The sequence below is a fragment of the Tachypleus tridentatus genome, chromosome 5, assembly GCF_004210375.1.
Source record: "Tachypleus tridentatus isolate NWPU-2018 chromosome 5, ASM421037v1, whole genome shotgun sequence".
Lineage (NCBI taxonomy): Eukaryota > Metazoa > Arthropoda > Merostomata > Xiphosura > Limulidae > Tachypleus > Tachypleus tridentatus.
Window position 1 is genome coordinate 43,009,781 of NC_134829.1, and position 15,081 is coordinate 43,024,861.

At 35.4% G+C, this 15,081-nt stretch overlaps 1 protein-coding gene across 1 annotated transcript; it reads right to left on the reverse strand.

Annotated features, from left to right (window-relative positions):
• Positions 1 to 1,825: 1,825 nt before the first annotated feature.
• On the reverse strand, positions 1,826 to 9,827 carry LOC143251017 (uncharacterized). Its single transcript, XM_076502292.1, has 3 exons — positions 9,644 to 9,827; positions 5,124 to 5,336; positions 1,826 to 2,069 (listed from the first exon to the last, which is right to left on the reverse strand). Exons 1-3 carry the CDS (start codon positions 9,693 to 9,695, stop codon positions 2,038 to 2,040), a joined length of 297 nt encoding a protein of 98 aa, XP_076358407.1. The 5' UTR covers positions 9,696 to 9,827; the 3' UTR covers positions 1,826 to 2,037.
• Between the last annotated feature and the right edge of the window lie 5,254 nt (positions 9,828 to 15,081).

The following is a 15,081-nucleotide window of genomic DNA, read 5'->3' on the forward strand; positions in this document are numbered from 1 at the left end:
AATCTTCTTTCGTGTACAGTTCTTCCCTTTAACTTCCTTTTTAAGCAGCTCTGTTGATTTCTTATAGTTCTCCAAGTCCTTATTATTTCTATCAGGTTTAAATTTATTGAATTTATCATGTTTATTCCTAATACCATTTCTAACTCTTTACTAAACTATACTGTCTTGTTCTGTTTGTTGCCAGTTTTATCTTTAGTGAATACGTATGTTCAGTATGCATATCAATTGTCTAAATCTTCCCACATCTGTTCAAGATCTCCTTCCAATTATTTAGTTCAATTCACAGAAGTCAGATCATGTCTTGTTCCATCAGAACTGATTTTCCTGGAACTTGGAATCAGGGTACTCACTATTCAGTTCTACCTGTAGTAAAATTCCAAACCTAATGGTACAAGAGTTGTTCTACTTACCAACGACAACTATATCATATTCACAGCAGATTTTAATATTAAACCTAATAGAGGTTGCAGGTTCCATCACCAGTTGGCATATAAAAGTATCCTGAACAATTTAAAACAAACAAACTATCCTTCCTCACTATCTGACACAAAATTTTCCCAATAAATATCTATAAAATTAAAATATCCAGTAACATCTTTCTTCAAATACCGTTTTGATCTCGTTAAACAGTTTCTCATTAACTTCCACATTCTGCTATCATAGTCTGCAACAAATGTCAGTTACAAGACTTTTTTCTTTATATTCAACATCGGTGTCATTATATTTAACATGTTATCATTCAACAGAAAATAATTCACTCCTTACAAATAAAGCCGCTCCACCCTCTTTCGTCCAGTACTCTATCTCAAGTAAATAATCCGTAGTATGGTATTTCAGAACACTATCTCAACAAAACTGTTCAAATCCGACAAGTCTCAGTGATACCTTTAATATCAATACTCTCGTTTCCATAACTACTTTGAACTCATCGGTTTTATTTCTAATACTCCTAGCATTACAATAGTGACAATAAACCACAGATTTTACAACACGCTAATTTTTTATGCATATCACATATTGTCCTATCAATTATAATTGCTATTTTACTGATATAAAAATAATTTTATTAATATAATTTCTTGAAGCTAAATAAATTTTGTGTTGTTACCAAATGTAAAGCTAAATGATTAGCTATCTGTGCTGTGCCAACTACGAGTATCGAAACCCCGTTTTCAGCATTATAAGACTTCAGATTAGCCTCTGAGCCACAAGGGAGGGGGCTGAAGATAATAATAAAAGCCATTTTAATAAAATAATTGGTAAACACTTTCTATATTTCTGTTATTGTAGTTTTATCAGTAGAACTACACTTGTCATCACAAACAAAATGATAATTGTTACAACACCCTAGTCTAAAAGCTGCTTGTGTTTTATAGTCACAAATATACCACGTGTACATGATTTTAATCTATTTTTGCAAATCAATTAAAAATATAGAAAGAGTTACTTTATTTTTAAAACAAGAGTTTTAAAATTAACCAATCTTTTTTGGATTTTTTTCATCATTTTTTAAGCCTAAGAACATTGCTGGTCCTGAATCTATCTTTCCTAAACTATAATATATTACGTTGCAACTAGAATTTAACTTTTCAGAATCGTAGTTGTTTCCTGGATCCCAAGACCCAAATCTTTTGACACCCTTTTTTTATGCCTGTTATGTTCTTATTATATATATAATCTCTACAGTTCATGTTTTATCCTTCTTCAACAGTCCATTGTGTCATCTGATGATGTGGTCTTAAGCTATTTCAAAACAACATATCCTATTACATTTGGGGAAATTTTTCAGAGATGAAAATATAAGTGAAGAGCTATAACACACTCATAAAAGCAAAACCTTTTATTTACGCATAAAATACATCATTTCATTAAAAGAAGTTAAAGCAAAAGCACAAATAACATAACGTCATATTTTTTATTTTTTACAATTCAGTAAGTACACATACACACACTCGTACAGGCACATTGCAAAGTTTTTCAGTAACTATTACACTGCTGGTCCAAGAACCCCTTACAAGAAGAACAACTACAGAATGTTCATTTTCGACCTGTTTTCCAAAGATGACATTCTGTGACAAAAGAAGAAAAAAATTAGTAAGAAATCCATCAAAATAAAGTTAACAAAGTTTGTTGATAGTTTAATAGTTTCAATGAAACAAAATTAATTTCTTTTTCGAATATTTTGTTTTGGAATTTCGCACAAAGCTACTCGAGGGCTATCTGTGCTAGCCGTCCCTAATTTAGCAGTGTAAGACTAGAGGGAAGGCAGCTAGTCATCACCACCCACCGCCAACTCTTGGGCTACTCTTTTACCAACGAATAGTGGGATTGACCGTCACATTATAACGCCCCCACGGCTGGGAAGGCGAGCATGTTTGGCGCGACTCGGGCGCGAACCCGTGACCCTCGGATTACGAGTCGCACGCCTTACGCGCTTGGCCATGCCAGGCCCTCTTTTTCGAATAAAAATCAGAGGTTTTGCTCCGAGTTTAGATCTGTCAACTTTGTCGCGCATTTAACTGAAGAAACTTGACACAAAAGCGTTAATAATAAATAATTCAGATTTTCTAAGGCAAATTTCAAAATAATTTAGAGCAAGTATTTTCGACAGAGTAAAAAATATAATTATTTTAAAACAAGAATATTTTAATTGTTAATATTAGGATAAACCAAAATAACTGTACAAAATTAGTATACAAACAGTTACAGCGTGTGTTTATTGTAATAAATAAATCTGTTAACATCGAGTGTTTATCGTAATAAATAAATCTGTTAACATCGAGTGTTTATCGTAATAAATAAGCTTGTTAACATCGATTGTTTTAACTTACAATTTGAAATGGAAATAACTCAATGTTTATTTACTTAATTTAATCCTCAGATACTGTAGTTTTTTTATAGTTTTATTGCTTTACTGTTAAAATCAAACAAATATTTTCAATAATCAATACATACTGGGCCCGGCATGGCCAAGCATGTTAAGGCGTGCGACTCGTAATCTGGGGGTCGCGGGTTCGCATCCCGGTTGCGCCAAACATACTCGCCCTTTCAGCCGTGGGGGCGTTATAATGTGACGATCAATCCCACTATTCGTTGGTAAAAGAGTAGCCCAAGAGTTGGCGGTGGGTGGTGATGACTAGCTGCCTTCCCTCTAGTCTTACACTGCTAAATTAGGGACTGCTAGCACAGATAGCCCTCGAGTAGCTTTGTGCGAAATTCGAAAACAAATAAACAAACAATACATACTATATTAAATAAATTTTCACCTGGTGTTAGAATGTTACACACTGGTTTAGTAGCATGAAAGCCAGCACTATATTCCAAGTTGGAAGTTTCTAATCATGAACGCGAACATTTCGCAGTCAATGTAATTTCATAGTCAGTGTAATTTCCTATTAAAATCTCGTCAATGTCCCAATTGAGAGAAGCCCGAAATGGCCAGGTGAGTTAAGGCATGCGAGTCGTAATCTGAGGGTCGCGGGTTCGAATCCCGGTTGCACTAAACATGCTCGCCCTTTTAGCTGTGGGGGTGTTATAATGTCAATCACATTATTCGTTGGTAAAAGAGTAGCCCAAGAGTTGGCGGTGGGTAGTGATGACTAGTTGCTTTCCCTCTAGTCTTACACTGCTAAATGAGGGACGGCTAGCGCAGATAGCCCTTAAGTAGCTTTACGCGAAATTCAAAACATACAAACAAACTCAACTGAGGGTATTAACAACTTCGTACGGTAAGGAAAAAAGTACTTAAATAAGTAAAGTACATACATATAAAAATCATACAAAAGCCACTAGATTACTCCGTGTGATATCCTTTATTAAAGGTTGCATTTAAATAAATACAAAACCACTGTGGGATGGGGGGTTGAACCACATCTATCTAAATGATAACGCACTCACTCAATGTAACACAGGAATAAACTACAGTTGGATATGCTTCCTTAAACCACTACAGTTGTTACTGGATTTTAAATCCTAACGAGAAAGACCATTCTCAAGTGGATAACACAGCGGTCAACTTAACTTCGTGAATCATTACAGTTGTTAGTTTACTTAAATTCCAGTGGTTGAGGATGTTGGCGATTGGATAGAACACTAGCCTTTCAGTTTAGTTTATAGTATTTTGTTTATTGTTTGAGATTAAGCTGAAAGCTTCACACTGGGCTATCTGTGCTCCGCCCACAACGGATATCGAAATCCGATTTCCAGCTATATAAGTCTGCAGACAAGCCGCTGTGCCACTGGGAGCTGTCTCTAGTAATAAATATATATATATAACAAATAACTAGACTTGAGTTATCTTATACACTAACAGCTATGACACTGGTGTAAGTGTGACGTACGTCAAAATTCACAAACAATCTTTTACTTACTGTACAAGTATAGTACATGTTATTCTGCAACAAAGAATGAAACATATTCAGCTTAAAAATTGTTTTATTAAGACGTGAAATTACAAAACGATATTTATAAATATAATAATAAACTTACAATTTTTAGAAATAAAAGTTTGCAATAAAAATATTCATTACATTAATTCCCACTAAAGAAATTACTAAAAGTATTGAGACTGCGTCCTTGTCTCGTTTTCAACAAAAGCAAGTCTTTTAATATTATTCACAGCCCAGGACCTTATTTATAACATGTCTTTAGCTCTTGGTGTATATGTATAAAAATATAACATGCGCATGCAAAGTAATTTTAAGTACAGTAGAACTTTACGAGTGTCATGACTTCTGTCTCATGGGTGGTGTTCCAAAAGTCCAAAAGCAGTTCAATTAAAAAGAGTTCTGGGTTTGCCAGGTTAGATTCTGGGCCTTACTTGTCAAATTTAACACTAGAGGGAAGGCAGTTACTTATCACCACCCACCGTCAACTCTTGAGATACTCTTTTACCAACGAATAGTGAGATTGACCGTATAATTATAACGCCCCACGGCTGTGAGGATGAGCATACTTGGTGTGATGGGGATTAGAGTCCGCGACCCTCAGATTGCGAGTCGAGTACCCACCCTAACCATCTGTTTATGCCGAACCTTTTCATGTTAAACCAGTGTGTTGGGTTTGTTTAATAATTATCAATTATGTTTGATTTTACAATAAAAACAAAAGAAAAACAATATCACCTTTGTTGACAGATGTACAGCCAGCTTTTGACGGCCAGTCGCAGACTTTGAGATAAGCGTTGTAGTGAAGTCCTTTAGGACAGTTTTCCAATCGGGCTAAACATTTGTGGCAATTGTAAAAAGAACAACAACTGTATAGGTTAACATTAGGCCCGTCATCAAGGCATGGGCTATACCTTCCGCAACGAAAAGCCAGGTAACTCTCAACATTTGCTGTCAAAACAACAAGAAATTATCGAATTCAATTTAATTATTGTATTTATTGTCCCACTTTATAATATTTTTACTTTTATTTTTTGCAAAACATTTAATCATATAATTTATTTTTCTAATTCTTTCTTCATAATTTATAAATTACGTGTTTATATAACATATACATTTAATTACTATATAATTAAATTTTTTCTTTGTTAGTATTAGTAAATATGCAAGTGATGAAACAGATTTTGTAAGTTTAATCTAATTTTTTTATAACCAATGACTTTTTTGTTTTAGGAATTGTACGGTGAAACATTAAATTGGTAAATATGCTAGTGTAATTATTATTCATTCTTATTAATATTATCTTTGAAGTAACAAATTAATAGTTTGAACTCAAGCCAGCGTGCTTCCCCCGTCTTACTTAAAATATAATTTCTATAATCTCGACACCTTTCGGTATTTTTAGTTTACAGTTCGAAGTATGCTTATTTAATAATAAATTTTTCACCTAAAGCTACGTGGGGACTATTTCCCAGTAAACATACATTATCTTGAATTGATAGAACAAAGAGAAGGCAGGCAGAATTCACTGCCAACTCTTGGGCTTCCCTTGTCTAGCCCAATAGTGGGATTTGACTGTCGCTCTTATAATGTATCTATGGCCCCAAAGGGCAGAGTGCGTTTTGCTACAACGGAACGTCGACCATGAACCCTCGGATTTGTCACACTCTGAGCATAACGACAGTAGACCTGCCCGCCCAGATAAACACTTGAGAGTGTCGTTTTAAACAACATATGTTATTACAATTTTTTTTAATATTTTACAAAGTAAAATATTGTTCAAATGCCAAATTGCATGTCTTTTATAAAACTAGAAAAGAATCGAAAATTTCGGCCAATCTCTATCAAAATGTTTAAACCGCGTAACAGACTGACCAAAACGTTTACTGAGTTTGTTTATTGTTAATATTTAGAATGTTAAAGAATCAGGAGTATTTGTGTTATCCGGTGCCAGTACATAAGACAATCAAAAATAAGCTACTTTAGTTGTTATCCGGTGCCAGTACATAAGACAATCAAAAATAAGCTACTTTAGTTGTTATCCGGTGCCAGTACATAAGACAATCAAAAATAAGCTACTTTAGTCGTGTAACAGTACTCGACTCGTAATCTGAGGGTAGCGGATTCGAATCCCCATCACACCAAATATGCTGGTCCTTTCAACCATAGAGACGTTATAATGTAACCGTCAATCCCACTATTCGTTAGTAAGTGGTAAAAAGTGTAACCAAAGAGTTTGCAGTGGGAGGTGATGAATAGCTGCAATATTCGTATTGTTACACTGTTAAATTAGGAACAGCTAACGCAGAGAGCCATCGTTATACTGTTAAATTAGGAACAGCTAACGCAGAGAGCCATCGTTACACTGTTAAATTAGGAACAGCTAACGCAGAGAGCCATCGTTATACTGTTAAATTAGGAACAGCTAACGCAGAGAGCCATCGTTACACTGTTAAATTAGGAACAGCTAACGCAGAGAGCCATCGTTACACTGTTAAATTAGGAACAGCTGACGCAGAGAGCCATCGTTACACTGTTAAATTAGGAACAGCTAACGCAGAGAGCCATCGTTACACTGTTAAATTAGGAACAGCTGACGCAGAGAGCCATCGTTATACTGTTAAATTAGGAACAGCTGACGCAGAGAGCCATCGTTACACTGTTAAATTAGGAACAGCTGACGCAGAGAGCCATCGTTACACTGTTAAATTAGGAACAGCTAACGCAGAGAGCCATCGTTACACTGTTAAATTAGGAACAGCTGACGCAGAGAGCCATCGTTACACTGTTAAATTAGGAACAGCTAACGCAGAGAACCATCGTTACACTGTTAAATTAGGAACAACTAACGCAGAGACCATCGTGTTAGGAACAACTAATGCAGAGAGCCATCGTGTAGTTTTGTGCGAAATTAAAAATAGACAAAAAAACATGTAATAGTACATGAAAGGTCACGTGACTAAACCAGGATCAGTATTACGTCATCTGGTAACAGTGCAGCAAATTACAATTTCTGAGATATAATTTTTTAGATGAAATAAACAAACAGTTACCCCAGTGTGACAATAATAACTTTACGGAGTTACAATTGCCTGAATTGTTTACAGAGTTACAATTGTCATCTGGTATCACAAACACACAATCATTTTTGTCCAAAAATTCATTAAGATTCAACCACTACTTGGAATCTAAATAGTTGTCATAATTATCAGTTAGTGCCTTCCATATGTACTGACTGCTATGTATTCACTCTCGGACATGAAGGGACGCAAACGACCTTATTGGAAACCAAAGTTACTGCGACAACCATTTCGGATACCATGCTGATTACCACTTCACCAGAGAGCTGAATATCCATAATACAGACGACTACCAGGATTCCGCCACGTTTTGGACAAGTAACCGTTCGAATAATGCTTTCTGAGCAACAAACAAAGAATTTCACGCATTGTTTTCGCTGCTGCGTTACACGATGACAACATATCAGACATTACCTCTATTACACTGCAAAACACAACTTGTATGTTCAAAATACGTTAATTCTCCCCTGAACATACATTTGTGCTGTTTTTGAGTCTGACATGTCAAAAATGACTGCCAGTTTCTGAAGTAGTTTCATTCTCAAGATCCCAGTATCAGAATCAATATCGCAAACATTATCTATAAATAGAATACAATCAGCAAGTCTCAGTCAATTTCCCATCCTGATTCTAAAAATACAATGAGACTATGATCAAAATATTTCACAGCATCGTCAAAAGACAGCTGATGAACTGATTCTCCTAGCTCTAAGATCTTCAAGTCGTAAAAAAGTCTAATTAATTTCTTACTCTGTGGTATTCTCGAGTGCACTAACAACTTTAGAGGTAATTTTGTAATTGCAACGACTTGAGGAACGTCAACAAATGTACTAGAGAATGCAAATGAATTTTTTCTGAATCTAAAGCACTGAACATAATGTGAATAAAGTGAAAAACAATCTTAATTTAAAACAGAACAAACAAAGGCAAATGAGAGCACAGGCCGAATAGGAACCACTTACAATGGAAGTCTGGCTCTACATTGTTCCAGGCTCTAATTCCTACCAGACTGAAAGAGCATAAAAATATTTATAAAATTCTTAAATTCCATCCCATTCAATAGAAACTAAAAACATGTTCTTAAGGTCTCACTTAATCTGTCATTTGCATATTGTATTTTACTCTACTTTTTCGTGAGAAAGAGCATCCAAAAAGGAATGATCCAGAACAATAAGTAGCTTGAGAGTAAGGAACTTAGACACCGTGAATTACCTTTTATTCTAAAAAGCGCATTCTATAAAAATAGGCGAAAAGTTTTGAAATTTCTAGGTGAATGTGAAATTTTACTTAGAAATTACCCTGTGAAGTGTAATACTAAGTGAAAAGGAAATAGCCCAGAACAGTAGGTAACTTGGGTGAAAAGAATTCAGTCACGTTCCATTACCAGCGTTCTAATGTTAAAAATACACACACACATTCATACACATATCTGTAAAAAAAATGTGCGAATTCTTTTGAAAATTTTAGGTAAATGAGAAACTTATCTTAAGTATTCTGGTAAATTAATGTTTTCTTCTGAGTTAGTAGTGTAAGAAACTGAAAAACAAAATTGCTTTTTATAAGTAATTAAAATGTTATACCAGTACCAAGCATATTCGAAAAACATTACGCTTTCGCTTTAGAGTTTGTTTTTGAATTTCGCGCAAATATACTCAAGGACGATCTGCGCTAGCCGTCCCTAATTTAGCAGTGTAAGGACTAGACGGAAGGTAGCTAGTCATCACCACCGACCGCCAACTCTTAAGCTACTCTTTTACCAACAAAGAGTGGGATTGACGGAACAATTATAAAGCCCCCACGACTGAAAGGGCAGAGTATGTTTTGGTGCGACGAGGATTCGAACCCGCGACCCTCACATTACGAGTCGAACGCTGTAACCCACCTAGCCATACAGGGCTCGCTTTAGAGATTTATTATTAATAGCGCTTATAATTGTTTAAAACCTATTAATAGTTTAACCCGCATGATTTAACAAATGCAGTGTTTGGCATATCAAATGTTTAACATCAATACAATACAAAGTATAGTTAATATTTTCAGACACCTCAAGTTTGGGCACAAAGATTTTTGGCTTATGATCTTGTAGGACTAAGCGACAAATTCTAGGTGTTAGAAGAAAACATTTGCTTCTAAAACATACCGCAAGGCTCGTAAAAATGTAATACAAATGATAGTTACCTGCTAAGCTAATAAAAAGCACCACAACGGCGAACATGAAAGAAGAAGCCATCGCTAAGGTTCTGCCACGACTGAGATAAAGCCTTCCTTTTACATCTGTTTAAAATATATGCAAACGGAAAGTCCTTTTTTCATCTAAGAACGCACAGAGCCACATTTCCCGGGAGATTTTCGATTAAACCATCCTGATATCTTTCAACTTCCTGTTTCTTACTTACTTCCTGGCAATCTTTCCTCTCGAGCCTTTGTTATCATCCAGTCATTGTGAGAGTGTAAGTCACTGTCATTTAAATATATCTAAACTTCTTTGCAAAATAACAAGTACCATCAGAGGTAAAGCTAGACAGGTCATTATGTATTAACGATTGCTCAAATCGTGATATTTTAAATTATATTAATGTTAAATAATGAAGATTCATTTGATTTTTCTGTCAATTTTCAGAGTTTTACGACACTGTTAAGAGACAGTCCAAGGTTCAGCCCCCATAGACTATTTTCTTTTCAAAATATGTATCAAAGCAATTTTTGTACAGTTTTATAAACACATTTTTTTCTTAATACTTTGATTTTTTTCATATTTGTTCATTTTTAGCTGTACTAATCCAAGCTTAAAAAGAAACAAAATATAACGCTACTATTTCTTGTTCTTGTTTATTTTTTAATTTCGCGCAAAGCTACACGAGAGCTATCTGCGCTAGCCGCCCCTAATTTTGGAGTGTAAGACTAGAGGAAAGGCAGCTAGTCATCACCACCTACCGCCAACTCTTGTGCTACTCTTTTACCAACGAATAGTGGGATTGACCATCACTTTATAATGCTCCCACGGCATATAAGGGCAAGCTTCGGTTCGCCCCTCAAAATTACAAAAAGTAATTATTTTGTTTCTAGTTTTTGCCGAATGTTGGTTATTTGTCTGCTGATGTCAGGAATATATGGTATGCAGCAGTATATGGTTTCGTGATTTTTTGATTCGTGAGATATATTTACTTTGGTTGGTTGATTTTGCTTTCTGTCTAGGTGTGTGCGTATAACGTTTTCTACGGTTTGTGGAGGAAACTTATTGATGTTGATGAAGTATTGTTTTATTTTGTCTAATTCATCGTTAATTTTATCTGGTGAGCATAGTTTTATGGCTGTGTTTATTTGGTTTCTTAGTATGTTGAGTTTTTGTTTTGTTTCATGTGCTGAGTCCCAAGGAATATATGACACAATATGGCATTCCAGTTAATACCAAATTTATTCAAAAACCAGGCACAAAACTGAAGTCTGTACTATGTGAAAACTACACTGACAAACACCACACCAACATTATTTATAAAATACAATGTGATAACTGCCACGACTTCTATATTGGAGAAACAAGTAGAAAAATGGAAACCAGATTCAAAGAACATAAAAAGTCACCTTCACACGTTTTTGAACACTGCAAGTCAAATAAACACAACATAACCATAGAAAACACTCAAATACTAAATAAAGAAACAAACATAAAAAACGCAAAATTAAAGAAGCCTTACTTATACAACAACTTAAACCCAAAATAAACCGATATAAAGGAACGCCTTTATACCTATATTAATAAAATAAATAAAATTATATATTCAAACATCTAACACCGCCCTCTACATTCCGACACTCAGTTACACAACCCCTTCCAAACATGTGGTCAGCTTCCGGTCAGTTATCTCTTTCTTTGTGAACCTGACGAAGAAGGTCGAAACGTTGTTCGCTCTTCTATGTAAAATATTTTCTCAACCCAAACGAGCCGTTTTTGCATAAATATTATGATAAATTATTTGTTGTTTAAAATAGCTAATGGTCTTATAAAGATAAAAATAATTAGTCACGTGCATCTTTCATGAAAATTGTTTTTCTAGATTGTATTTTTTTAGCTCAAAATGGCTACGTGGTTAGGACGCTCGACTCGTAATCTAAGGGTCGCGGGTTTGAATCCCGTTACACCAAACATGCTCGCCCTTTCAGCCGTGAGGCGTTATAAGTTACGATCAATCCCATTATTCATTATTTTCAAAAACAGAGCTAACAATTCTTCCGTGAAAATTCCACCTAGTGTCAACCGCATTTGGAACAGTGTCCACAAACTTCACGCATGATGTTTCTGCACTTGGAAGAACTTAAAAAAAAAGTTCTACATTTAGAAATGCTACCGAAGAAAATTTGTATTTGTTTGATTGAAGAGCAAGCTTTCTTAAAAATCAAGTTCAGTTAATAAGCATAACAGTTCACATGAATGGCATAAAGATAACGTTATTTCATAAGAGTTTGCAATCCTACTTGTGTTCCACTCATAGTAGCTGCCCCGGCATGGTCAGGCGAGTTAAAGCGTTCGACTCGTAATCTGAGGGTCGCGGGTTCGAATCTCGGTCGCACCAAACATGCTCGCTCTTTCAGCCGTGGGGGCGTTATAAGTGACGGTCAATCCCACTATTCATTGGTAAAAAAATAGCCCAAGAGTTGGCGATGGGTGGTGATGACTAGCTGCCTTCCCTCTAGTCTTACACTGCTAAATTAGGAACGGCTAGCACAGATAGCCCTCGAGTAGCTTTGTGCGAAATTCAAAAACAAACAAACAAATCATAGAAGCTGCGCCATCTTACGCTTCATCTATGAGTTACCTTCAACCTTATGTTGCTGCAAATGCTCGAACTTGACAATGCATAACCCAGTTTCGGTTCTATCACTAACTTCGACAAATTAGGTGAATCTTTAAATTAGTTGACTGTCTTTACCTACCGTCAAATAACTACAAACCGAAACCTGCATGAACTAATACGTAACTTACATTAATTTATTTTTTTTAGTTTAATTCTCATTGATATTAACCATGCAGTCTAGTAGCTCATTTTGGGTTATCTTGTCTATGTTTCTTGTATAAAGGCATTTTTCACGTGGTCTTCTAACAAGCTGTATCGTTGAGCCTCTTTTTCCGGCAGGTCTGAAAATATTCCACAATTATGCAATGTTGCCAATTCATCAGGCCCTGGAAATTCAAGTTTTAGTTTTCCACATTTATATATAACATTATTGCTTCAATGATACGTTTAATATGTCTATTTTTGTATACTAGTTCATTGTGCTTTTTGACTGACACACTATAGCTTGAGTCTACCTGAAGCAAAATATTCACTAAAACAAATATTTTATAAGAAACTAAATTATCAATATGCTTTAAGCTTTTCTTCATGATTACTGAATCTCTCCAATAAATGCTTGAGATTTGGTTTGATTTTGAATTTTGCGTAAAACTACACGAGGGCTATATCTGCTAGCCGTCCCTAATTGAGCAGTGTAAGGCTAGAGGGAAGGCACCCACTGCCAACTCTTTGGATACTCTTTTATCAACAAATCGTTGGATTGACCGTAACATTATAACAACCCCAACACTGAAATGACATATTGGGTGTGACGGGGATTCGAACCCGAAACCCTCGGATTACGAGTCGAGTGCCTTAACCTCTTGGACATGCGGTGGCGCTTGAGATTTGAGCAGCCAGTCTTTGTTCATAAGTTTTCGCCTACAACAACGAAGTACTAAAGCAACAAAAAAGTATTTTTTATTTGATTGCGGTAAGCCAAGGCTTTTTATCGAACCAGTGAAAAGCAAACAATCTTTTTTACATATTTATTATTTTGCCTCATAAAGAAATCCCTTGGTTCATGGGATTAGTTTTAATAAACATTTTCTCCTCCATTTTTATTTGTGAAAATGGAGTTTTTTATATATTATCCACAGCATTCATTATGGCAAGGCTAAAGTTAATATATGTCTTTTAATTCTCATTTTAAAAATTATATTAAAAGTACTTTGGACTTGTAGGCCTAGGCCTAAATAAATACGAGCTTTTGTATAAATGGACGCAGTCACTACCACACAAACTTTGGTTTTAAATCTTTTATATTCTCAAACAATTACACTATCACTTTTGATATACGTCAACGATTTATCTAAAAACCTAATAACAATCACAAAACGCTAATCACTGCAATTGTTCAATTTTGCAACGAAAATGAAATGTACCTTTCAGATTTGCTACACCACCGCGTAATCCCTTATTCTCTCTACATTCCTTGCTTTGCTTACAACGCCGGTGGTGTGGCGCTATCAGTGACTCCATGTTGTGGGGAATCGATGAATTTCAATTTTCCAGTGAACATTTTATTTCCTTGTTTAAATCAAGGTTATTTAGCGATCACGATTTTTTCAACCACCATTTTTAATTCGTAAGCATAACATCTAAAGTTTAGCACAAACGTTAATTTTAATAAAATAGTTCATTTTTATGTTACTCAAATTTGAAATAATATTACTGTAGACTCTCGTTCAGTTAGTTGCTTCTGCAAAGTAATTGAAGTGTTATGTTTTCATTGGGCATCTAAGCATAATACGATGAACAGGAGTACGGCGCACATTGTACATTGACAACGGCATTTATTATTTTTGTAATTAAAATTTTGTACTTTAAAACATTCGTTTTTAATATTACTTTGTGTACGTGTGTGTGTGTGATTTCTTATAGCAAATCCACCTCAGGCTGTCTGTTTGTTTGTTTGTTTTTGAATTTCGCACAAAGCTACTCGAGGGCTATCTGCGCTAGTCGTCTCTAATTTAGAAGTGTAAGACTAGAGGGAAGGCAGCTTGTCATCACCACCCACCGCCAAGTCTGGGGCTACTCTTTTACCAACGAATAGTGGGATTGACAGTACCATTATAATGCCCCCACGACTGGGGCGTTTTCACGTTTTCCCTATTAAATACTAAAAACGTTTTTTATTATTATTTTCCCTTTACTTATTTTCATTTTCGAAGCTTTACTCAAATAAGTGGTTGAGTCTAACAACGCAAAATGCGTATTTTTTCTTTATGTTCATTGGCCTTAAGATTTTGGCCAGCAGTTTATATATATATACGCTTAATACTGCAGTGACATGAAAGCACAAGTGAGGTATAAGAAATGAAGAAGAAGATATTAGTTTAAGAATAATAATCATATGAAACTTACTTTGCGAGCTTAATAAATACTCAAACTAAGTTTCTAGACATAGTGGAAACTAGTTCGGATTCTATTTTGTTTAAACAATTGTATCATCATTTGAAATAAGTTATACTCCTCGTGTTGAAATAATTTACATACAGTTTTTTATAGGCTGTATTCTCAGTCATTTTGTAGATATACCGTCAATAAATGGATAAATCAAACAACAATTCATTTCTTGTATAGGCCCAGCATGGCCAGGTGGCGTTCGACTAGTAATTTGAGGGATGTGGGTTCGAATCCCCGTCGCATCAAACATCCTCTCGCTTTCAGCCGTGAGGGAGTTATAATGTAACGGCCAATCCCACTATTCGTTGGTAAAAGAGTAGTCCAAGAGTTGGCGGTGGGTGGTGATGACTAGCTGCCTTCCCTCTAGTCTTACGC

What these genes read in the sequence shown, in the direction of transcription:
- LOC143251017 (XM_076502292.1), bottom strand. Translation starts at nt 9,695, where the DNA reads ATGGCTTCTTCTTTCATGTTCGCCGTTGTGGTGCTTTTTATTAGCTTA. An exon ending in GCTTTTTATTAGCTTAGCAG is followed by an intron (nt 5,337 to 9,643) that starts GTAACTATCATT and finishes TTGTTTTGACAG; the next exon opens with CAAATGTTGAGAGTTACCTG. An exon ending in CTGTACATCTGTCAACAAAG is followed by an intron (nt 2,070 to 5,123) that starts GTGATATTGTTT and finishes CTTTTGTCACAG; the next exon opens with AATGTCATCTTTGGAAAACA.